This window comes from Syzygium oleosum, unplaced genomic scaffold, assembly GCF_021117445.2.
Source record: "Syzygium oleosum isolate NSW1041296 unplaced genomic scaffold, Sole_v2.1 Sole_v2.08, whole genome shotgun sequence".
Taxonomy (NCBI): domain Eukaryota; kingdom Viridiplantae; phylum Streptophyta; class Magnoliopsida; order Myrtales; family Myrtaceae; genus Syzygium; species Syzygium oleosum.
In genome coordinates this window covers 11,811,365-11,830,906 of record NW_026607492.1, presented here as the reverse complement: position 1 = coordinate 11,830,906, position 19,542 = coordinate 11,811,365, and the positions used below count along the sequence as shown (strand labels likewise).

At 42.0% G+C, this 19,542-nt stretch overlaps 2 protein-coding genes across 3 annotated transcripts; both read right to left on the bottom strand.

Moving 5' to 3' along the window:
* Positions 1 to 1,620: 1,620 nt before the first annotated feature.
* On the bottom strand, positions 1,621 to 8,376 carry LOC115663385 (uncharacterized). Of its 2 annotated transcripts, none has more exons than XM_056313833.1 (13): positions 8,048 to 8,376; positions 6,903 to 6,941; positions 6,620 to 6,762; positions 6,372 to 6,447; positions 4,971 to 5,271; positions 4,765 to 4,874; positions 4,478 to 4,525; positions 4,171 to 4,380; positions 3,810 to 3,908; positions 3,543 to 3,667; positions 2,908 to 3,046; positions 2,013 to 2,168; positions 1,621 to 1,863 (listed from the first exon to the last, which is right to left on the bottom strand). In XM_056313833.1, the coding sequence occupies exons 1-13, from the start codon at positions 8,242 to 8,244 to the stop codon at positions 1,839 to 1,841; spliced, it is 1,668 nt and encodes a 555-aa protein (XP_056169808.1). In that variant the 5' UTR covers positions 8,245 to 8,376; the 3' UTR covers positions 1,621 to 1,838. The 2 variants fall into 2 exon arrangements, with proteins under 2 accessions (XP_056169808.1, XP_056169807.1); XM_056313832.1 differs by having other exon boundaries at positions 2,013 to 2,171; positions 8,048 to 8,375.
* A 1,455-nt stretch (positions 8,377 to 9,831) lies between these two features.
* Positions 9,832 to 15,960, bottom strand: LOC115673887 (probable LRR receptor-like serine/threonine-protein kinase At3g47570). Its single transcript, XM_056313612.1, has 3 exons — positions 15,637 to 15,960; positions 10,365 to 11,016; positions 9,832 to 10,139 (listed from the first exon to the last, which is right to left on the bottom strand). Exons 1-3 carry the CDS (start codon positions 15,958 to 15,960, stop codon positions 9,832 to 9,834), a joined length of 1,284 nt encoding a protein of 427 aa, XP_056169587.1.
* Positions 15,961 to 19,542: the final 3,582 nt, after the last annotated feature.

Sequence of the window (19,542 nt, the reverse complement as noted above, 5' to 3'; positions counted from 1 at the left end):
GCAAACTTTAATCAGCAAAAGTGGCCCCACGTGCGGTGCGTAGAAGCTTTCACATTCTCTTTTCCGCTCCATAGGTAGATAAGAATATGAAAGGATTTAGCCAAAAAGAAAGAAAAGAAAAGAAAAGAACGATGGGTCATGCGTGTGCGTGCGATAAGGATGGAATAAAGGTGAGGTTTTTAATGATGCCTCTTTTCTTTTTACGAGGATCTCGTGCAGTTCAAGGGACATATAGGGAGAAGAAATCATTTAACCTTCACGAACTCATGTACAACAAAAGCCTATTATTGAGCAACTCCTGTTTATGTGTGTATAGATATCCACTTTTGCTTAATCTAAAGGGTTAATACCACGAAAAATCCTAAATTAGTAAACTTGTGATAAATTTACCCAAAATTAATTTTTTTGACAATCAAAAACTCTAAATTGGTACACCTATGATAATTTTACCCTCCATTAATTTTCATTAAATTTTACTATCAAATTTCTGAGTTGGATGACACGTGGCAACTGACGAGTACACCAATTTGGGATTTTACCTTCTGTATGTCACAGGTTTACTAGTTTGTAATTTTTGTGTGGTATTAATTCAATTTAATAGAGAATATATTTATCATAAATATATCAATTTGGAGTTTTTAGTGGTTAAAAAATTAGTTTGGAATAAATTTGTCCGGATGTACCGGTTTGGGATTTTTGGTAGTATTAACCCTAATCTAAATTAAGTGTGGAGACCTTTGTGGGATGAGGGATTTTTGGAATTTTCAGGATATTGAGAAAGAAGCTACGCACTCAATCACTTCTCTAGTGTCGTGACAACGGAGAATTTTGAAGATCCAATATTTTAACGAAGGTTTAGGTGAAACAGTATTTATAAGGAAAAAAAGAACATCCCGATACCCATGTTGCTTTACAAAATGGTATTATCTGCAATATGGATTCCTCTCTAGCAAGAGTCACCTTACTCATTGATTCTCTAATTTCACCACTTCTAGTTTCGCCTCCATCTCTCACATCGATGCAGATCTTCAATCCTGCACGATACTCTCACTGGTGTTTCAACTAATTCACTAATTCTGAAATGCCGTTGTATCGTATGCAAGGAGGACACGCATAAAGGGCCGAAATGGACTGACACGCATGATGCAGAGTAGAAGATCCACATCCATGCGGTAAAGACATTATCACTTTCGTGTTATCTAGACCGTTAGAAAAGAATCAACAAGTGCTAGAATCCGACATAACCGGGTCACCATAGCCGCTGTCATATGGACTCCACACGGAGATCCACAGGGGACGCACATGATCAATTAACTTATCAGACCAAGTCCAGGGAAAACTCTTCCCGATGTGCGTCTTCAAAAAGGTAAATTTTGGTCACTCGAAGTGCACAAAGAATGAAAGAGAGGTCACTTGGGCCAGAGCACCATCGAGCCAATATCATCCTTCCTTCAGGCTCAGGAAATTGACATATAGCGAACTTCGACTATCAAATGTTTTGTGAATCGTCTGATTCTTCTGTCCATGGTTTCCCGGGGAAAACAGTCACCTCCACAAGTTCAGGAGTCACAATATATGCATCATCAGTTATGAAGAAAATTGCAGACACACAAGGTTCTCTTTAAATTGGACAATGAGATAGTAGTTGGTTAAATCCAACCAAAATGTCCTATAAAACCTCACGGAGATGTCTGGAGAAGGCTCGGTCCTTGTCCCTGCACTAATTTTTCTTGTACAATAACCTCAAACCTACCATCATATGGCTCAACTTTCTGAAAAATAAAATCTCTTATTTGCTCCAACTAGAGACCTATATAATCTGTGTTCATCGAACTACTTCAGTACCTTGATCGGCTTCTTACCCTGCAATAAACAAGCTACTCCCTATCAATCTACTGGACACCGAAAATCCAGCTACCAGTCAATACATAGTAGACTACACATGAATAAGATAATCAATTCTAGTGCTAAGTGCAATAACTAAATATGTTGATTGGCATTAAAGCTTATACCTTGGAGACCGAGAAACAGATCTAGAGCGAGAGCGGGTACGAGAAGGGGAACGAGACCAGGAACGTGAAGGGGAACGTGAAGGAGAGCGTGAACGAGATCGAGAGTAATATCTTCGGGAACTCCTGCTTCTACTAGGACTTTTACTGCGCCTATATCTTCTGCAACATATACAACACATAAGGATGTCAAAACACATTACTATTACCCATTATGCATCAACTTCTACGACAGCCATCTCATTCTCGTGATTAACCTTAGAAAAAAGCACTGTCACCCACTTCATTGCTGGTATAAGATGATTCAGAATGATAACTGATGATAGACAGAATGAAATTCAACACTTCACAAAATGGGTGACTGAATTTTAGGTTCATTCTCCAGGGAAAAAGACCAGCCTCATATAAATCAAGACATTGTCCATAAGGCACTTAATTTTATGGGTAAAATACAACTCTAATTCTGTAACACAATAGTAATATGTGAACACAACCAAGCACAGGAAAACATAAATATTCCTTCTTTCTCATGGAAATGAAATAACTACTAGCAGTACATAAATGCCGTCTCATGTAATTTTTGACATTATTGAAAGTTCTTTGTTGATAAAAGACCGACCTAAAAAGGCTTCTTTGTTGAACCATATAAGCACTCAACAAAAGCTGGACTATGTTAAGGCAATCGAGAAAGAAAGAAGAATCCGCGACAAAAAAGTATTTGGCCTTGGTACCCCCAAGAAAAGTTGGAAGACAAAACTCCACCACCAACCAATTAGCCTAGTCATACTGTCAGTCGCCTTTCAGCAAGAGTAACTATTAGGGTTCAGTAACTAACCATACAAGTACTTAAAAATGGAAATAGAAATGGTTCGCTATTACAAAAAGCAATTCACCATACCTGGGAGGGGAACGACTGTAGCTTCTGCTGCGGCTCCGATGTCTGTGGCGACTTAATCGGTTTGTCTCTGCTATCTTTTCCAGCCTCTGTCGCTCCTGTTCCCGTTTCTTTGCCATTTCAGCAGCAGTATCTTTCTTAACTGCAAGACAATCAGTTGTAAGCTAGCCTTCATGCAGGACAAAAGAAGACAGCTAGGGCCTGTTTGGTTTAAGAAAACCAGTCCAGTTTTCTGTCTTCATTTTTATTTGAAACTGAAAACAACACTGAAAATACTTGTCATCACAAACTAAAACCTGTTTTCAAAAGAGAGCGAGAAAAATTGTTCACTTTTATAATGACAAGAAAGATAATGTTTTCAAAAATTTTATTCTGAAGGAGATAATACAGTTTACTTTTGAATGAACATGCTTCTTATCTTTAAAACCCCACACAACCAAATATGTACCCAATTTTTTATTCAGTTGAAAATTCCATTTTCATGAACCAAACACGTTCCCAAGGAAAAGAAAAGCCTGAAGCTAGAAAACAGTTTTCATTTCACTTGAAATGAAGATTGAAATGAGCACACATTTGAGAGAGAGAGACAGCAGTGGAAACAAAATGTTTGAACTTTCTTGCTGTATCATGGGCCATACTTTGCCTGTTCAGCTGTTTACTCATTATCCTTTTCAGTCGTTCTTGAGGAGTTTCCTTTTTCTCTCCCTGTTTTGATGGCCCCCCAGACGTTCCTTTTGTTAACTTTGCTAAAGCCGAAGAAGTACTGCAAAAGGTACAGTTGACAAAGTCAAAAGAAAAGTCTGCAGTACATGCAAAAGTGCATGTGGTTAACCCTTTCGTCTGCACACGCATACTCATTAAATGATATCAGGAAGTAAACAGGTTCTACAAATCCAATCATGTACCTCACTGATGGTTTCTGTTTAGCATTCTTTTCCTTGTCAAGGGACACACCAGATGCAGGATCTACATGCAGGGCTTCAAGTATGTGACTGGATAATGGCCTGCAACACGAAAAGGCATTAGGAATACCGATATTACATCGCGCATTTAACCAAGCACATTATGAGTCCAGTTTTCAGGGGATATATGAGCTTCACAAAGGAAGCTTCCTTCCCTTTCCCTCTTTGCATTAGGCCAATAATATTAGGCCTGATCTATTCTAGATCACAAAGGTTTGCCCCAGGTAACAAAACGGGGGGTAAGCTGCAGCAGTAAACACTGTCCAATCTATCTTTGCAATAATTAAAGGTCCAGTGCTCCGACCGGTTCGGCACATCAGCCTGAGATGGAGGAGATGATGGTGGAGAAAGTCCTTCAAGCTTTGGTCCCCCTGGATCACCAGAGCCCCCGAATTCGGTAATAAACTCTATCTTAGGAGTTTTTGGCTTGCTTCTGTGACCATCATTAGTGTGTGATCCATGACCATAACGCCTGGATAATGATGGTGAATATGACGGTGACCTCGATCTGGATCTGCATAAGCAAGAAAATGAAACAGAACGGGGATAAGCATCGTAAGTGACCTATATTAACCTAACAGCTGTCGACCTTCCAAACAATTATTATATACCTTCGAGAACGGGGATAAGCATCATAAGTTGGACTTCGTCTAGTCTCCCTACAAATTAAGACAAAGCAGATTAGATGCTAGATTACATGACAGAGAGCCACTCTGTAGAAAGAAAACAACTGAAGTGACCTATACAAACCATTCTCTCACTAGGACAGAACCAGTCAGTGATATACAAAACAATGTTCTCAAACACATGCACAACTGCCTTCTTTACCTGGATCTCATTTGCAGCAAATGGACATCTTAAATTTTCTTCTACAAGACACTTAACTAAAATACCTTACCGATAGGGATCATGATGAAGAACTCGGGTCCCCGTTATGCGTGCAGCTTCCCTTTCCTTCTCCCTTTCAATCTGAGAAGCCTTCCTCCTCTCCTTTCGACTGAGCTTTCTCTAAAAGACCCAAAGAATGCAATCAGCAACTTCATCAAATCACTGTTTATGACAATGTGAGAATCTCCACCCAATCCACATTTGAAGTCAACTTACAATTGCAGGATCGCCTTTGATGACTTCCTTTTGCCTTTTCTCTTCCTCTTTAGCCTTTTTATCCATATGGACAAGCCAGCCATACCTTTTCACTCCAAAGTCTTTTGCAATTGCATCCATACCTTCATCATTACTATCATCACTGTTAAAATCTTCATCGACATCTTCATCGTCATCCTCCTCCTCCTCATCATCATCTTCGCCATCTGAATAAGCATTTTCCTCCTTCCCACCCATGTCATAAGAGAATCCCACCTGTGAATAGGAGCCCTTGCTTGCAGGAGGCTGTGGCTGCTGAGTTCTGCTAGAATCACAAGTAGAAAGACTCTAAACCAAGGCTGCCTAACATAAGCCAGTAAAGGGAATGCCAAAATATAATATAATTCATACTACTAAAGAAAATCTCACTTGTTCCAGATAGATCTAGGGCCCGTTTGGTAACGTGCCAAACAGTAAAAATTTCTGTTCTTTTGTTCCCAGAAATAGTTTGGGAACAGAAATGCGTTTGGTAAACTTTTTGTTCCCGGGCACATTTTTGCAAAAAATTGTGCCCAGAAATAGTTTTGGAAGAGAAACTAGAAGTAAAAAAAAGTTGCTTCTTGTTTCTCGGCACAATTTTGAGAATCAGTTTTTTTCTTCTTTTTCTTTTCTTCTTTTTGTGTTGCTCTTCTTGGGCTGTGGCCGGCGAGGGCGTCACGGCCCTCGCCGGCCGCCAGCGGAGGCGAGGGTCCCCCTTGCCGGCAAGGGCGAGGCGGCTCGCCGTCGGTCATGGCGAGGTCGGCCTCGCCCGGACGGCGAGGCCGAGCCTCGCCGTCGATACCCACAACGAGGTTGGCTTCGCCGTGGGTCGCGACGGCGAGGCTCGGCCTCGCCAGACTGGGCGAGGCCGACCTCGCCGTCGCAACCCACGGCGAGGTCGGCCTCGCCCGGATTGGGCGAGGCCGAGCCTCGCCGTCGCGATCCACGGCAAGGTCGGCCTCGCCCAAATTGGGCGAGGCCGGCGGCGAGGCAAAGCGGCCGAGGCGGCGGCCGGGGCCGCGACGCCCGGCTCGTGGCCGGCTTGCGGCGCCGGCGACCGGCCATGGCCAAAGAACGAAGGATAGAAAGAAAAAAAATATTAAACAATTTAAAATATTATTAAAATATTATTAATAAAAAGAAATTTTGTGTAGTTACCAAACGTATTTCTGTTCTTTTCTATCCCAGGAATAAAAATTTTGGACAGTTACCAAACGCCTTCAAATACTTAGAAATTATTTCCCGGCACAGAATAAAAAAGAACCATTTCTGAGTAGAAATAGTTCCCCGGCATAGAAACATTGTCATGCGCACCCCTAAAGAGGGAAAAAAACAATAAAAAAATCTCAACATACATGCAACAAATTTTCAAGAATTCCTGACCTGTCAGGTGCAAGTAAAGCAGTAGTTTTTGCTTCCATTTCTTGATTCACATGATGCAAACCCTCCCCGTCCGTAACTGTTAAGGTCAAAACTTAGATTGTAAAGATAAAATGAAATGAAGAGCCATAGAATAACAATAATATTAATTAACCACTTTCAAGTATTGCGCTCATACTAAGAGACAGATAAAAAAAGTGCACATCAAATGTTGAACAAATTTAATGTGTCATATTCAAAAAAGTACCGACATCCTCTACGTCGATGCTTAATTAAATCCCGATAACGCTCAAAATTTACAAACTCCTCTAGTTCTTCCTCTTCTTCGGACTTTTCCTTAACCCGAGAGTGCTTTGACTCCCGAATAAAATCAAGCAGTGCACGTCCATCAAATCTGCATATGAAGAGTAAAAGATGTCAAGATCTGAAATGTTACGTAGAAAACAAGTTGAGGCTGACATGAGATATATTGTTGCTTTTTGTTGCGGAGGAGAGAATGAGGATGTGGTGGAAAATTTAAACACAGATTATTACCTGTCAATTAGAATATCCTCTTTCCCATTCCATGGTATCCTAGAAAAGAAATTGAAAATTAGGTCATCTTCACATCAAAGTAAAATTAAGCAATTATATGAGGAAGTTGCAAAAAAATTGGACATCAAAATGAGGAACATCAATACCACATGAAAAGTTCATCAGCATTTCCAATGCCTAGAGTTCAGACCAAGTTTCTTATCCATGCAAAAAGCAAGTCAATTTTTGTGCATAATTTCCAAAAAAACAGTACCCTCATATGAGATGTTGTACTGACAATTGACCTTGCACCAGAAAGATAATTTCTTCCATGATTCAGTTCATATCATACAGGCTCTTAAAATGGACACCCAATGCATAATAGCCTCTAATGATATCTTCTTTGTAGATTACCCACACAATATTGTCTAAATAGAAAAATTTCACTCCACCATGAAATCTCAAGCTCCAATCATATTGCATCCAACAAGGCTAAATGTCTCAGACAGGCCTTTTCCAACTTCACAACAACAAAACAAAATGGAGGAGAATTTCACCTCACACGTCAACTATATCTAGCGCCAGCCTATAGCAACCTCGAACTCGTCCAATAATAGTCAACGTTGTAACTTGCCATCTTAGTTGCCCAAAGGAATATATCTCATCCCATGATCTATAAAGGCTGCCAACTTTTCACACTCTACAAAAAGACTATTACACAATCTGCTTTCATCACCAACCTCATTCGTCTAATAAAAATGTGCCATTGCCAGGCAATTCATCAGAAGCTAAAATGTATAGTTTTCAAATCTGCAACAAAACCTATGCACCTATTTCACAATCTGGGTACACCACACAAGCAGCGAAATCAAAACCGAGGCCAAAAATCCAACAGCTTGACAATGTTACAGTCGGCGGAGGCAGCAGATACCAAAAACTGAACACAACGCCACACAAACTTCAGCTCCCGAAAGAAATCCCGAGTCTAAAACTCGACACTCATCAATCCCAACCAGAATAACCATTAATTTCCTCGAGATATCAATCCAAAACCGAACATCACCATCAATCCACAGCCGAACCACGAAAAAGAAAACAAAGAACAGAACCGAGAAACAGCCACGAGCAAAATTGAAAATGAAGAGACAGGAAGCGGGTCGCCGTACAATCCTTGCTGGTCCTGGGTGGCTTGGTAGAGGCCGTCGTCGCGGTACATGCGGCACCGAGAGCCGACGGCCTGGATCGACTGCTGCGGGTCGCCGCGCCGCTTGGCCAGAAACACGGCCCGCCTCTGCGCTCTCTTGCGGGCCGCGTCCATCATGTCGTGCACCTTCTTCTCCGACCTCCGCGCCTCGTGCCACATCTTCTCCGACCCCCGATCGATGATCGATCGATCGATTTCCCCTCGATTTTCCTCTCCGCCGTGTCAACGAGAACTCGAAACCCTAAGCGCGATTGCGCGCAGTAGAGAGAGAGAGAGAGAGAGAGAGAAGGAGGGAGGCGTCTTCTGTGGTGGTACGTCGATGCTTCTGGAGCGTCTATCGGCGGGTGCAGCGTCCAGGCGTCCTTGCGTGCTCCCACGATCTACGCCGTCCACGTCGGCACCCGGCAGGGGACGGGCTTCGCCGGGCCTTTCATTGATGTTGATTTTGCCCGATTGAGTAAGTTTTGGGAGAAATTCGATTAGTGATCTCCCAATTTTTCATAGGGTTAATTTTATGAAAACCCCAAACTAGTATATGTATAATAAATTTATCCTAAATTAATTTTTTAACTACCAAAAACCCCAAACTGGGACATATATAACAAATTTATTCTCTGTTAGTTTTCGTAAAATTTTATTGTTAAACTGCTGAGTTAAATGACACATAACAGTTGACATATATACCAGTTTGGGATTTTACCCTCCGTTTATTACAGATACATTAGTTTGTTTTTTTTTGTATTAATCAAATTTAACGGAGGGTAAATTTGTCACAAATGTACTAGTTTTTGGATTTTTGTAGTCAAAAAATTAATTATGGGTAAATTTGTCACAGGTATACTAGTTTGGGTTTTTTGTGGTCAAAAAATTAATTTGAAGTAAATTTATCACATATGTACCAGTTTGAGATTTTTCGTGATATTAATTCTTTTTCACATGACCATAATTTTAATCTGTCTCAATAAAAATACGCGTTTTCTCGATTATGGTCTCTAGCCCATGCTCTTCTTAGCGATTTCATGCGTAATTGTGCCTACACCGGAGGTGCACCCAATCAGTTCGGTTTTCGAAAGGGTGGTTTGAACTGGGTCGGAGCATGTTGGGAGGAAGGGCTTAGGATGTGCTCGCATGTGGGACGCAGTCGCCCTCAAACTTAACCTCGTGAGTTTCGTCACTGTTCGATTTTGTGGTACGGTGAATTGTTGTTCTCATGCGTGTCAGGCCTGGATTGGAGGTTGAATCACAAGTTTCACTGTATACCGATCGAATGATGAACCCGTGATTCCAATGTTGATTAATCTCCAAGTTGGCATTTTTCTTTTTCCCACAAGGGGGTTATACATTTGTAAATCGCTCTAAAATCAATACCAGGATATGCATTCGAATCTCTGTTATTTAATATCTTAATTGTTCTCACAAAATATATTACCGATGCAGTATCAAGGCTAAGAATATGTTGGTTTATTAGAACTCTCCCGAGTTGGACATAAAAATGTCAGGACAAACAAAGTTTGGTGTGAATGCAAAAATGTTATTCCGACAAAAAATGTTAGAAAGTGTGAATTGATGCCGATGGCTAATCTTTTGAAGTAGAAATACGGGGTCGATACTTTCTTTGATTCATAAGGAATATGGGAAAGTCAGAAATTCATCCTTTCCTTTTTTTCATACTCAAATAGCACTAGATAGATTCACTGAAGGATATAGAGAACTTGCTGCTTCGGATGTCATCTATTAGTGACTCATCTATCCAACTAAAGAAGCTGCAAAAAGTTTCTCCCTGATCAAATGCAGCTGGGTTGCAACTTGGTCGATGGTCATGCGTCGTATGGGCTCCTCGACGGAGCAAGCGAGTCCAATATGATATACTGTTTCTAAACATTTTTTAAAAATGCGACTCCTTTCAAGAAGCGAATCATGGGAACTGTCGCGGCTCTCTCCTTGGTGAAGCAGCATGGGATTAGTAATCATTATGGCTTGTTGGGGCAAAGCTTCAGCGACATAATTATGAAGATTCAAATTATCTCCGAATATGTCGCTAGTGGGACTTAATCCTGTGAACATGCCGTAACCGTAGACATCACCTTCTTTTGAAGCCCCGCTTCCATTAGCATATTTTGCAATTTACGCAGGTTGTGGCTTGAGAAATGTCAAAAACAAAAACTTTGGTGAAGAATTGGAAAAAAAAAAAACACTAGTCTTTTGAAGGAAAAGTTGATTATCACAGCCTTAAGGGTGGAATAGCTTTCTTAGAGAGAGAGAGAGAGTGAGATGTTTACCTGAAGCGGCATAACCAACTGTTCCTCTTATACCAACAGAACTCATGTTTGCCTTAGTGTCAAACGTAGATTCGAGGACAATCTTTGCCAACACAAAGTCACCAATGTGTCCAACCATGTCAGCATCTAGAAGGACGTTGCTTGGCTTTAGATCACAATGAATTATTGGGCTTTGGCATTGATTATGGAGATAATCTAATGCAGAAGCAACATCAATAGAAATGTTTATCCTTTGGGTGAGGCTCAATTTCTTCGAGTGCCCATTTGCATCATTTGGAGCTGGATTTGGGTGCAACCACTCTTCTAGGCTGCCATTGACCATGAACTCATAAACTATAGCGTTAAACTCATCACCGTTATAATCAATGCCTGAGCACGCTGTCAGGACTTTTATAAGATTTTGATGTTTTATGTGCTTTGAAACCTCGCATTCTACTTTGAAGCTTTTGAGAGCACCATGCCGTGTTAAATTAAGCACCGTAACCGCGATGACATTTCCATTCGCTTGGAGTAGCCCCTTGTATACAGACCCAAAACTTCCAACCTCGATTAGATTAGTAGAAGAGAAACCATGGGTTGCTTTTAGAAGAGTTCCATAAAACATATTCAACATTGAATCATCTAAGTAGCTTGAAATCGGCTTGTTTCTTTTCTGCTTCAACCAATATAGATATAGGAAAGTGAGTAACAGAGGTATTCCGAGAAGTCCAAAAATAATGGCGATGATAAGTTTCAATTTATGGACTCCTCCTCTACTTTTGGAGTTTCGAGAGGTGCACTCAGGGAGATTAAATTCAGGCATCCCTCCATAGAGCTTTTCATTTCCGGCGACAAAAGTCGCACTCACATTCCTAAAAACTCCTTGAGTTGGTAGTGGACCTTCCAAATGATTGAAAGATAAATTTAGCTTTTTCAAAAATTGACAATGCCCGTAAAAACTTTGGAATTTCACTATAGAAATTGTTGTTGGAAAGATCTAATTCCTCAATGCTTCTTAATGAGCTAATTGGTTGAGGAATGGGCCCACGGAAGTGGTTATCTTGCATTCTTAGTACTCAGTCCATCGCAATTGCCTAAACTGCTCGTGATTTCACTGTCTAGAATATTTCCCGAGACATCCAATTTGTCCAAATGTTTCAAGTTTCCAATTTCCATTGAAAGGACTCCACTCAAATGGTTCCAAGACAAACTGAAATAGACGACGCTCCCAGCTACGGGGAATATAATTGGACCACTAAGATTGTTACTAGAAAGACCTAGGTCTGTCAAGCTCTGATACTTATGTAGGTATGAAGGAATTGGCCCTTTGAAGTTATTATTGGTAAGATATAAACGAGCAAACTTTGTAGATTTTGCAAAGAGGATGGGATTATTCCGGATAGACTGTTGCCTGACAAGCTCAATCTTGCAAGGTTTGAAAGATTCCCTAAATCTGACCGGATTGGACCAAAAAGAAGGTTGTCTTCCATTTGTAATCTTATCAAGTTCACAAATTTACCAATCTCTCTCGAGATCACACCCAATATAAGATTCTGATCCACTCGCAGGAATGTGATAGTAGTGGAGAAATGACCAATGCATACAGGAAGCGTCCCGCCAAATATGTTATTATGCGTATGCAACATTATCAAGTTAGTGGCATTTGTTAATGAGCAAAGGAAGCTTAGTTCATCTGCATCAGACCCTCCACTCCCGAGATAATTAGTGAATAAGGTAACCACCCGAAGGTTACAGAGATTGGCCAATGAAGGGACCTTCCCGAAGAACTCATTGCCTCCAAGTTGGAGCACAATTAGATTCGTGGCATTAGATATCAACAAAGGAATTGATCCAGAGAGCTGGTTCAAAGAAAGGGTCAAAACTTGAAGGTTCGGGAGAGTGAATCCTATATCTTTAGGAAGATTGTCGTAAATCTAGTTCATACCTAGCTTGCTTTTAATCAGCGAAGAGAATATGAAGACCGAAGGTGGAATAGTACCTGAAAGCCTGTTGATTGCCAAGGCGAGCACATTTAGTTTGGTTAGTCAACCTAGAGACTGGGGAATAATCCCACTCAAACCATTTTCGGTATAAAAAATCTCCTGCAGAGATGATATGCTCCCTATGGATGAAGGGATGCTGCCCGTTAATAGGTTCGTGGCAAAGCTGACCACTTGAAGATTTGACAAGTAGCTTAGGTCCATTAGAATTCCTCCAACGAATTGGTTGCGCTAGAGGTCGAGAAGCACAAGATTTGAGCAACCTGAAATATTCCTGGGGATCTCGCCCGTTAGTGAATTATTGGATAAATATACGAATCGGAGCCGACGTAGCCTTCCAATTTGTGGAGGGATTTTAAGGTTGAAGCTATTATTTTTGAGTCTCAATTCTCTCAAGAAGCTAAGGTTTCCAATGTGGGGTGAGATGGGTCCCAAGAGTCCTTGGGAATGGAGGTCCAGTACTATGACTCTGTAGTGTCGACAATCGCACATAATCCCATTCCATCGACAGACGTCGGTGTTGTCGTTCCAAGAGATAAGCACCTCAAAAGGGTCACCTATTATTTCAGCCTTGAATGTAAGCAATGCAAGTTTGTCTGTATTGTTAATAGTAGAAGTGGCTGCACCGAAGCATAACACGAGAAGGGCAGCGAAAAGAAGACAAGAACAATGCATTTGTGCGCAACTAAGACGCGAATGTCCCATTGTATGAGCATGAATTAGGTACTAATTGTCATGCCGTGCCTTTTTTGGGGCACGCTAAGAAGGTACTTCCATTTGTCACGAATGGGGGAACCGTCCCCGAATGAGCTACTAGGGTCCGATATGGATATTTTCGCTCAAATGTCCCACAGACATCCATCACTAGACAAACGGGGGCCTCTCCCAGACCATACCTCATGTGATAGCGGGTTGTAATTGTTTATATTTTATTTTGTCTGAATTTTGACTTGGAGTCGCCACTAGTCATTATTGGTAGGTTGACTAGAAACCTAATCAGGGTACGGGAGAAATACCACGATTCTGCGAACCAGAGATTTTGAATACGGGGGCTTGATTACGATAATAATCCCAAATCGAGATCCCTAACGCCCTTTCGGTACCTAAAACGATATGATGTGTTTAACATGCCACACGAGTTTCCGAGGTATACCCACGAATACAAACCATTCTAAACGTGAGAATTCAATTAATCAATATAAGCAACACAATCAATTGCAAACAAACAATACAATCCTAATTTGGGTCTCTAAAATGAAAACTAATTCAAAACATTCAAACCCTAATAAAGCCCTAAAGGCTTATTCATTCAATGATGTGTGTTTTTTTAGGGTTTAGGGTTTTTTAGGGGTAAAAATCCCTAAGTTAAGGATTTTCTAAAAAATGCCATTTAGGAACCTCTAAAAAATCTAATTTCACTTGCAAGGGTTGGCCACAATGTTTTTGGGTCATTATGTGAAATTTTGAAATTTTTGATTTTTTTTCGAAAAATAATTTTCTGAGAATTGTCCTTTCCGAGAGTTGACTTTTATGTTTTTGAGAAAATTTTTTTATGGATTTTTGAATTTTTGAATTTTTTTATTTTTCTGAAATTTTCACATTTTTTATTTGTTTTTCTGGTTTTTCTCAATTTTTATAGAATTTTCTGATTTTTCAATTTTTTTATTGATTTTTTTATTATTTTCTAAAAACTTTTCCCGCCGAGAAAGCGAATCGGACTGGCCCGGTTCAGGCCGGTTTGGCCGAACCGAACTAGGCATCGTCGGCGTCGGCCGACTCTCCGATGGGCACGACGCCAAAGCGGCGCCGTTTTGCACTTTTTCTCTTCGGCATTTTGCCGAGCACCTAGTGTGCATGATTCAGGGTTTATTGTTATCGAGACCATCGGTTCAAGCTCGTCGACAACGACCCTTTGGTGAGATTTTAACCATTTCAGTGGTTTAATGAAGAGTTCGTATAACCTATTATCAGTCTAACCTAACTAATTCATCACCAAACCATCGCTGGCCAGTGAAAAACCGATCAAAAAAACCTAACTTGCAAACTATCCTAAACAATCCAAAGAAACTCATGGATTTTCATACAGATCTCCCTGGCCGTCTACATCTGTCTAGATTAATATAAAATCATCAAACAAGGTGAGAAAAAGCTAACTTGGACGGCTTATGGCCACAAGGAACATTTCGGCGAGGACGTGCAAGCTCCGGCGAGGTGGTTCATGGACAACCGACTCGGTTTATGCAGGTTTAACCATCAAAATGCAATCAAATAACAACAAAAATATTCAAAGAACTCAAAGTTACAAAAGAAATCGCGTGATTAGCAAGATTGAACTCAAGTTCATATTCTGGAATTTTGTAGAATTGTGATTATGAACGAACTTTACCTGCTTCGTCAGAGAATCAAATGAAGTTTCTGAGTGAATCTGGAGATGTAGAACTCTTCCTTATCACCCGCACTCCGAGTTGGTGGCCTCGACTTCGTCGGGGAACGTTTGGATATGCCGGCCGAGATTGACTTTCAGGCCAATGTGATCAGCTTCAACACAAGTTCACCGGTGAGGAGGTTCACCGTTTAGGCCGATTCGCTGATCACTCGGTCTTGGGACCCTCGACTCACTCTTTCTCTAGAAATCTCCCTTCCTCTCCTTTTCTCTCAGGAATTTTTTTGTCACGCCCCGAACCCTACGAAGCGCAACATCCCTTCATAGGTCGAACTTGTACAACGCCTCAGGAAGCGTCGCCGACCCAAAACCCAAAACAAGAACAATGCACATGCGGAAGCAACCTAAACACCTGTACAAATAAAACAACACGAGACCAAGGATAGCACAACAACAAACAACGGGATAACAAATATACATTTGTATTAACCAGTGAAACATATACAATATCCATTTACAGTGAGCACCAAAAACCAAAAGCGGTCAACGGCCACCACTGATAAAAAGGGATAAGTGGTCCGGGTGGTTAGACTACTAACTAAGGTTGGGCTTCGATAAAAAAGGTACTGGCCCGACCTAATTGAGGCTAAGGCTAACCCTACGGAACCCAGTCTGGGTCGGATCCCGAGGACTCGGAAGATGAAAAACTGTCAGACAGCTCCACCTCGGAGTCTAGGGAATCCAGTTCGGACTCGGCCTCTGCTGGCTCCTCCTTAGAGTCCATCTCCTCAGGCTCGCCCTCCGGCTCGGGGTCCTCCTCTATAGGCTCTGGCTCCTCATTCGGCTCCATCGGCTCCGGATCAGAGTCCCAATCTATTGGCTCCTCGTCCATCGGGTCAGGCTCATCCACCTCCCAGACGACAGGTCCGGCGCCAGAACTCGAACTCCCCTCGGGCGTAGCTTCGGGGTTCACTAGGTCTTCGTCGGCACACTGCGGGTCCACCTCGTCCAGCCCGTTAAACGGGACATCAAAAGTCCGAAGAGGTCCATACTCCCCGGAGTAGTTTCTAAAGCACCAGGCTATATACTCGTGGGTCTGGTAATGCGTTTCCCCCACATCAATCCATACTAAAGTATAATACCTAATATACTTATCTCCGTTCCCTACGGGGTACTCGGTCACCGCTCTTTCTATCTGAAGCGGGATCCCAAAACGTACCGGAACTTCCGACATCTTCAAGGCCGGGGGTCTGAAAAGTTGGGTTTTAACAAACAATTAGACGAATCTCAGCGAGTAAAACCCTATAAACCTAAACTAGGCTAATATGCACCTCCTGACAGGCAAACAAATCACATACAGCTAGTAACAATTGACAATCAATTGACCTAAGCCCTTGGGCCCAGATCGATCACACAATTGATTCTGCAGGTTAGGCATAGTATAATCACTATAATGGCACGTATGCAACAGGCTCAGTCACACGCACGTCATGCACGTACTCATGCTCTGGTTCAATAATACACACTGGCACACGGCTCATTTCTCAATTAAAATTCGACCCGCGTAAAACGCATCAGGTCTATCAATCAATACCAACACTTCATGGCCCGTGTAAAACGCATCAGGCCTGGTGTCTCTAGCCCGCGTAAAACGCATCAGGCGCAACACCGATCTCCATATACGGACCAAAACCCGCGTAAAACGCATCAGGCTGGCCGTCTTCCAATAGAATCGGGTATCGTCCTGCGTAAAACGCATCAGGACTTATAGTGATCACACGTGCACACAATCAATTTTATCTAAACCCCGCGTAAAACGCATCAGGGCAATTAGGGTGACCACATGCTCATGTCAGGCACGCATATTCGCACCATTCTCATTTCAAGCCAATGCTCAGCACGCTAAATGCGTGGCCATTTAATCCGGCACTCGGGTAATAATGCAACTCACCATGAGCACAAAATACCAACATAGGCACATCAATAAATTATGCCAAAATCAACGTGCATTACAACGTGCTCAATGCTGCCAGTAACTTGATTAAAAAGCTCGAACAACTCAATCAAGCCATAACATGGTTGACTAATAATTTAGCATGCTCAAAACGTCACATTGATATGCCCAATTAGTCAATTTAATTCCAATTGAATTACGGCTTACAATAACACATAAGTCACATGCACTTAGTCATGTAAGACACATAATTAATGGCCCGATTATTTCCTCACTATTCAGCCATAGTGGGTATGCGACATGCCATCACAACACCAACCAACAATTAACCCGAACAAGTGAATTCAAGGCAATCACGGCAATTACACGGTTAAGCCTAAATTAGCCAAATTCGGTCCAACCTAATCCACATCGGCCGGCCACACTCAGCCCACTCTAGGGCATTAAACCACATTGAAATCAACATATTAGAACCCCAAATCATCACATAATCCACCACTAATTAATCAGCCCACTAATCAACCTTAATATCCCCTAATTAACCCCTAATGTGCCCTAATCCTATCTAGAAATGCTTAATTAGCCTAATTAGGGTTTAGGGACTAATACTCACTTAATCCTAAGCTCCAATTTAGTGGCTGAACCGGCAGGGAACGGGCGGACTGAACGGTTTCACGGCGGCGCAAACGGCGGCCTTTCGCGGCGGCGCTTGGGCGGCGACGGCGACCGGCGGTCCAAGGCGGCTAGGGTGACTGTGATGGTGATGGACGGTGGTGGTGGCGAACAGGGGAGAGAGAAAATGGTGGTCGGGTGAAGGTGGTGATGGTGTGGTGGCGAGACGGGAGGACGGCGGCTTCGGCGAGCGGCGATGGTGATGTGGCTGCGGCGGTGATCCTCACGGCCAAGGGGCTGACCGACGGCCTAGGAAAGAGAGAGAATGACGAGAGGAGATGGAGAGAGAGAGAATGGACGGCTGGTTGACGGAGATGCACGGTGGGCGTGGCGGCGGCGCTCCGGTGGCCGTGGCTCACACGGCCGAGAGAGGGAGGGAGAGGGAATCGGCGAAAGGGAGAGGAGAGGGGGAAGTGGCCGGAGATGGTGAGGAATGAGGGAGAGAGAGATTAAATTATTAATCTAATGGGTTTGACCAAATTTTCCTAAATGCCCATCTTGCCCCTAACTCACTTGGTTGATATAATCCTAACTCAAAATATCCAAGGGCATTTTAGGCCTAAATTTTCTGAATTATTGGGCTGATATTATCCAATATTTAATCCCCAAAATAATCTCCAATAAATCCCAAAATTCGGAATACAAGGCATAAGCTTAGGGGCAAAATCGTCATTTTTTGATTCCGGGCCGAATTTCTATTTTTCGACCGTACTGATCCCAAATATAGTTGGCCACACTAAAATGACGTCGTCCTCGCAAAATAGTCATGTACGTCCACCAAATTCGACGTCTGAGTCCGGATCCAACTTCGCGATCAAAATTGCTCAATTACAATTTTAGGGTCTCTCTCACTAACGGGCAGCTGTTTAGGAGTTATGCGTATCGACCTAGGGTTACTCGAGTCGTGACGGTCTCGATTACCAAGAGGACGCGAGGATTTATCGCTAGTTCCGGAGGTCGCGATCGTTCGGTTTAAGTTTGGGATTTGTTCGCCACGCGTACTCTCGGTCATGCGGAATCACCCGCGATCCGATCGTACGTCGTTGGCCAAACTAAATCCATCACCTTCCTAGGATCGGTCCACATTGGGCCAAAATATTTCCTCGTTGTTTCTCGGAATTGGTGCCCGATTCGCAATCGGGTCCCTTGTCCACGTACCGTTTTCCTAGTTAGCCATTCCCTTCTAGTTAGTATCCCGAGAGTGATCAATTCCGGGCGAGACTTACTAAAATTAAATGAGAATAATATCTATTTCATTGATCCCGAGATTGGGTCAAAATTCAGGACGTTACATTTTTCGAACTGGTTCCCTTTCTCAGATAATGCTTTTTTCCTCTCTTTTGTAGCTCAATTTCCCGCCCAAAATTGATTATCGCGGACTCCAAATTGGTTAAATTAAATCTCTGATGCCAGCTGGAGATTCTCCAGCTGGAATCGGAGATTAACACGTGCTTATTTGGCTGGATTAAGTCGATCAAGAGGCGGGCACGGGATATTTTTCTGGGTTTAGAATGTTCTGGGCGAGCAGGGTGAGGAAGAAGGCCGACCCGGGTCGGGTCGGGTCTATCCATCCGACCCGACAGACTTGAATTGGTTTGAATTCGCAAATTCGACCCGATTTTGACCCTATTTTTCGATTTTAATCCCAAAATTGGATTTCTCATCACATTTCACACTCAAATATGAGATTTACCCTACTTTTTGTCACGATTAAACCGAAAATTCTCAAATTGTAAATTCGGATCATTAGGGGTTTTGTTCAATTTAACATTTAGATGACCTGATTGGGCAAAATTGATGCCAAAATTAGATTACCAATGACTGATTAACCCTAGAAATGATTGTCTCATGGTTCGACAATTTCAAATTGATAACGATCCCTAATTTGGGCTAAAAACCCCTAATTTCCAACCGGATTTTGGGGTTTTTCCATTTCTTTGGTAAATTGTGCAATTGGACTAACCATTATGCAATTCAAGGTTCTAGAATCATTTGTTGTGAAAACACTACCACTAAAAAATGAATAGAAATGAATTAATTAAATTTTTGATTCAATTTGGACTTGTTTTTACCCAATTTTGGGAAAAACATATTCCCAATTGAAATTTTCTAAAATTGACACTGTATTAATGAAATTGGATTTAAAAGAGGACTAATAGATATTTTATGGAATTTTTGGGTTCCATTTAC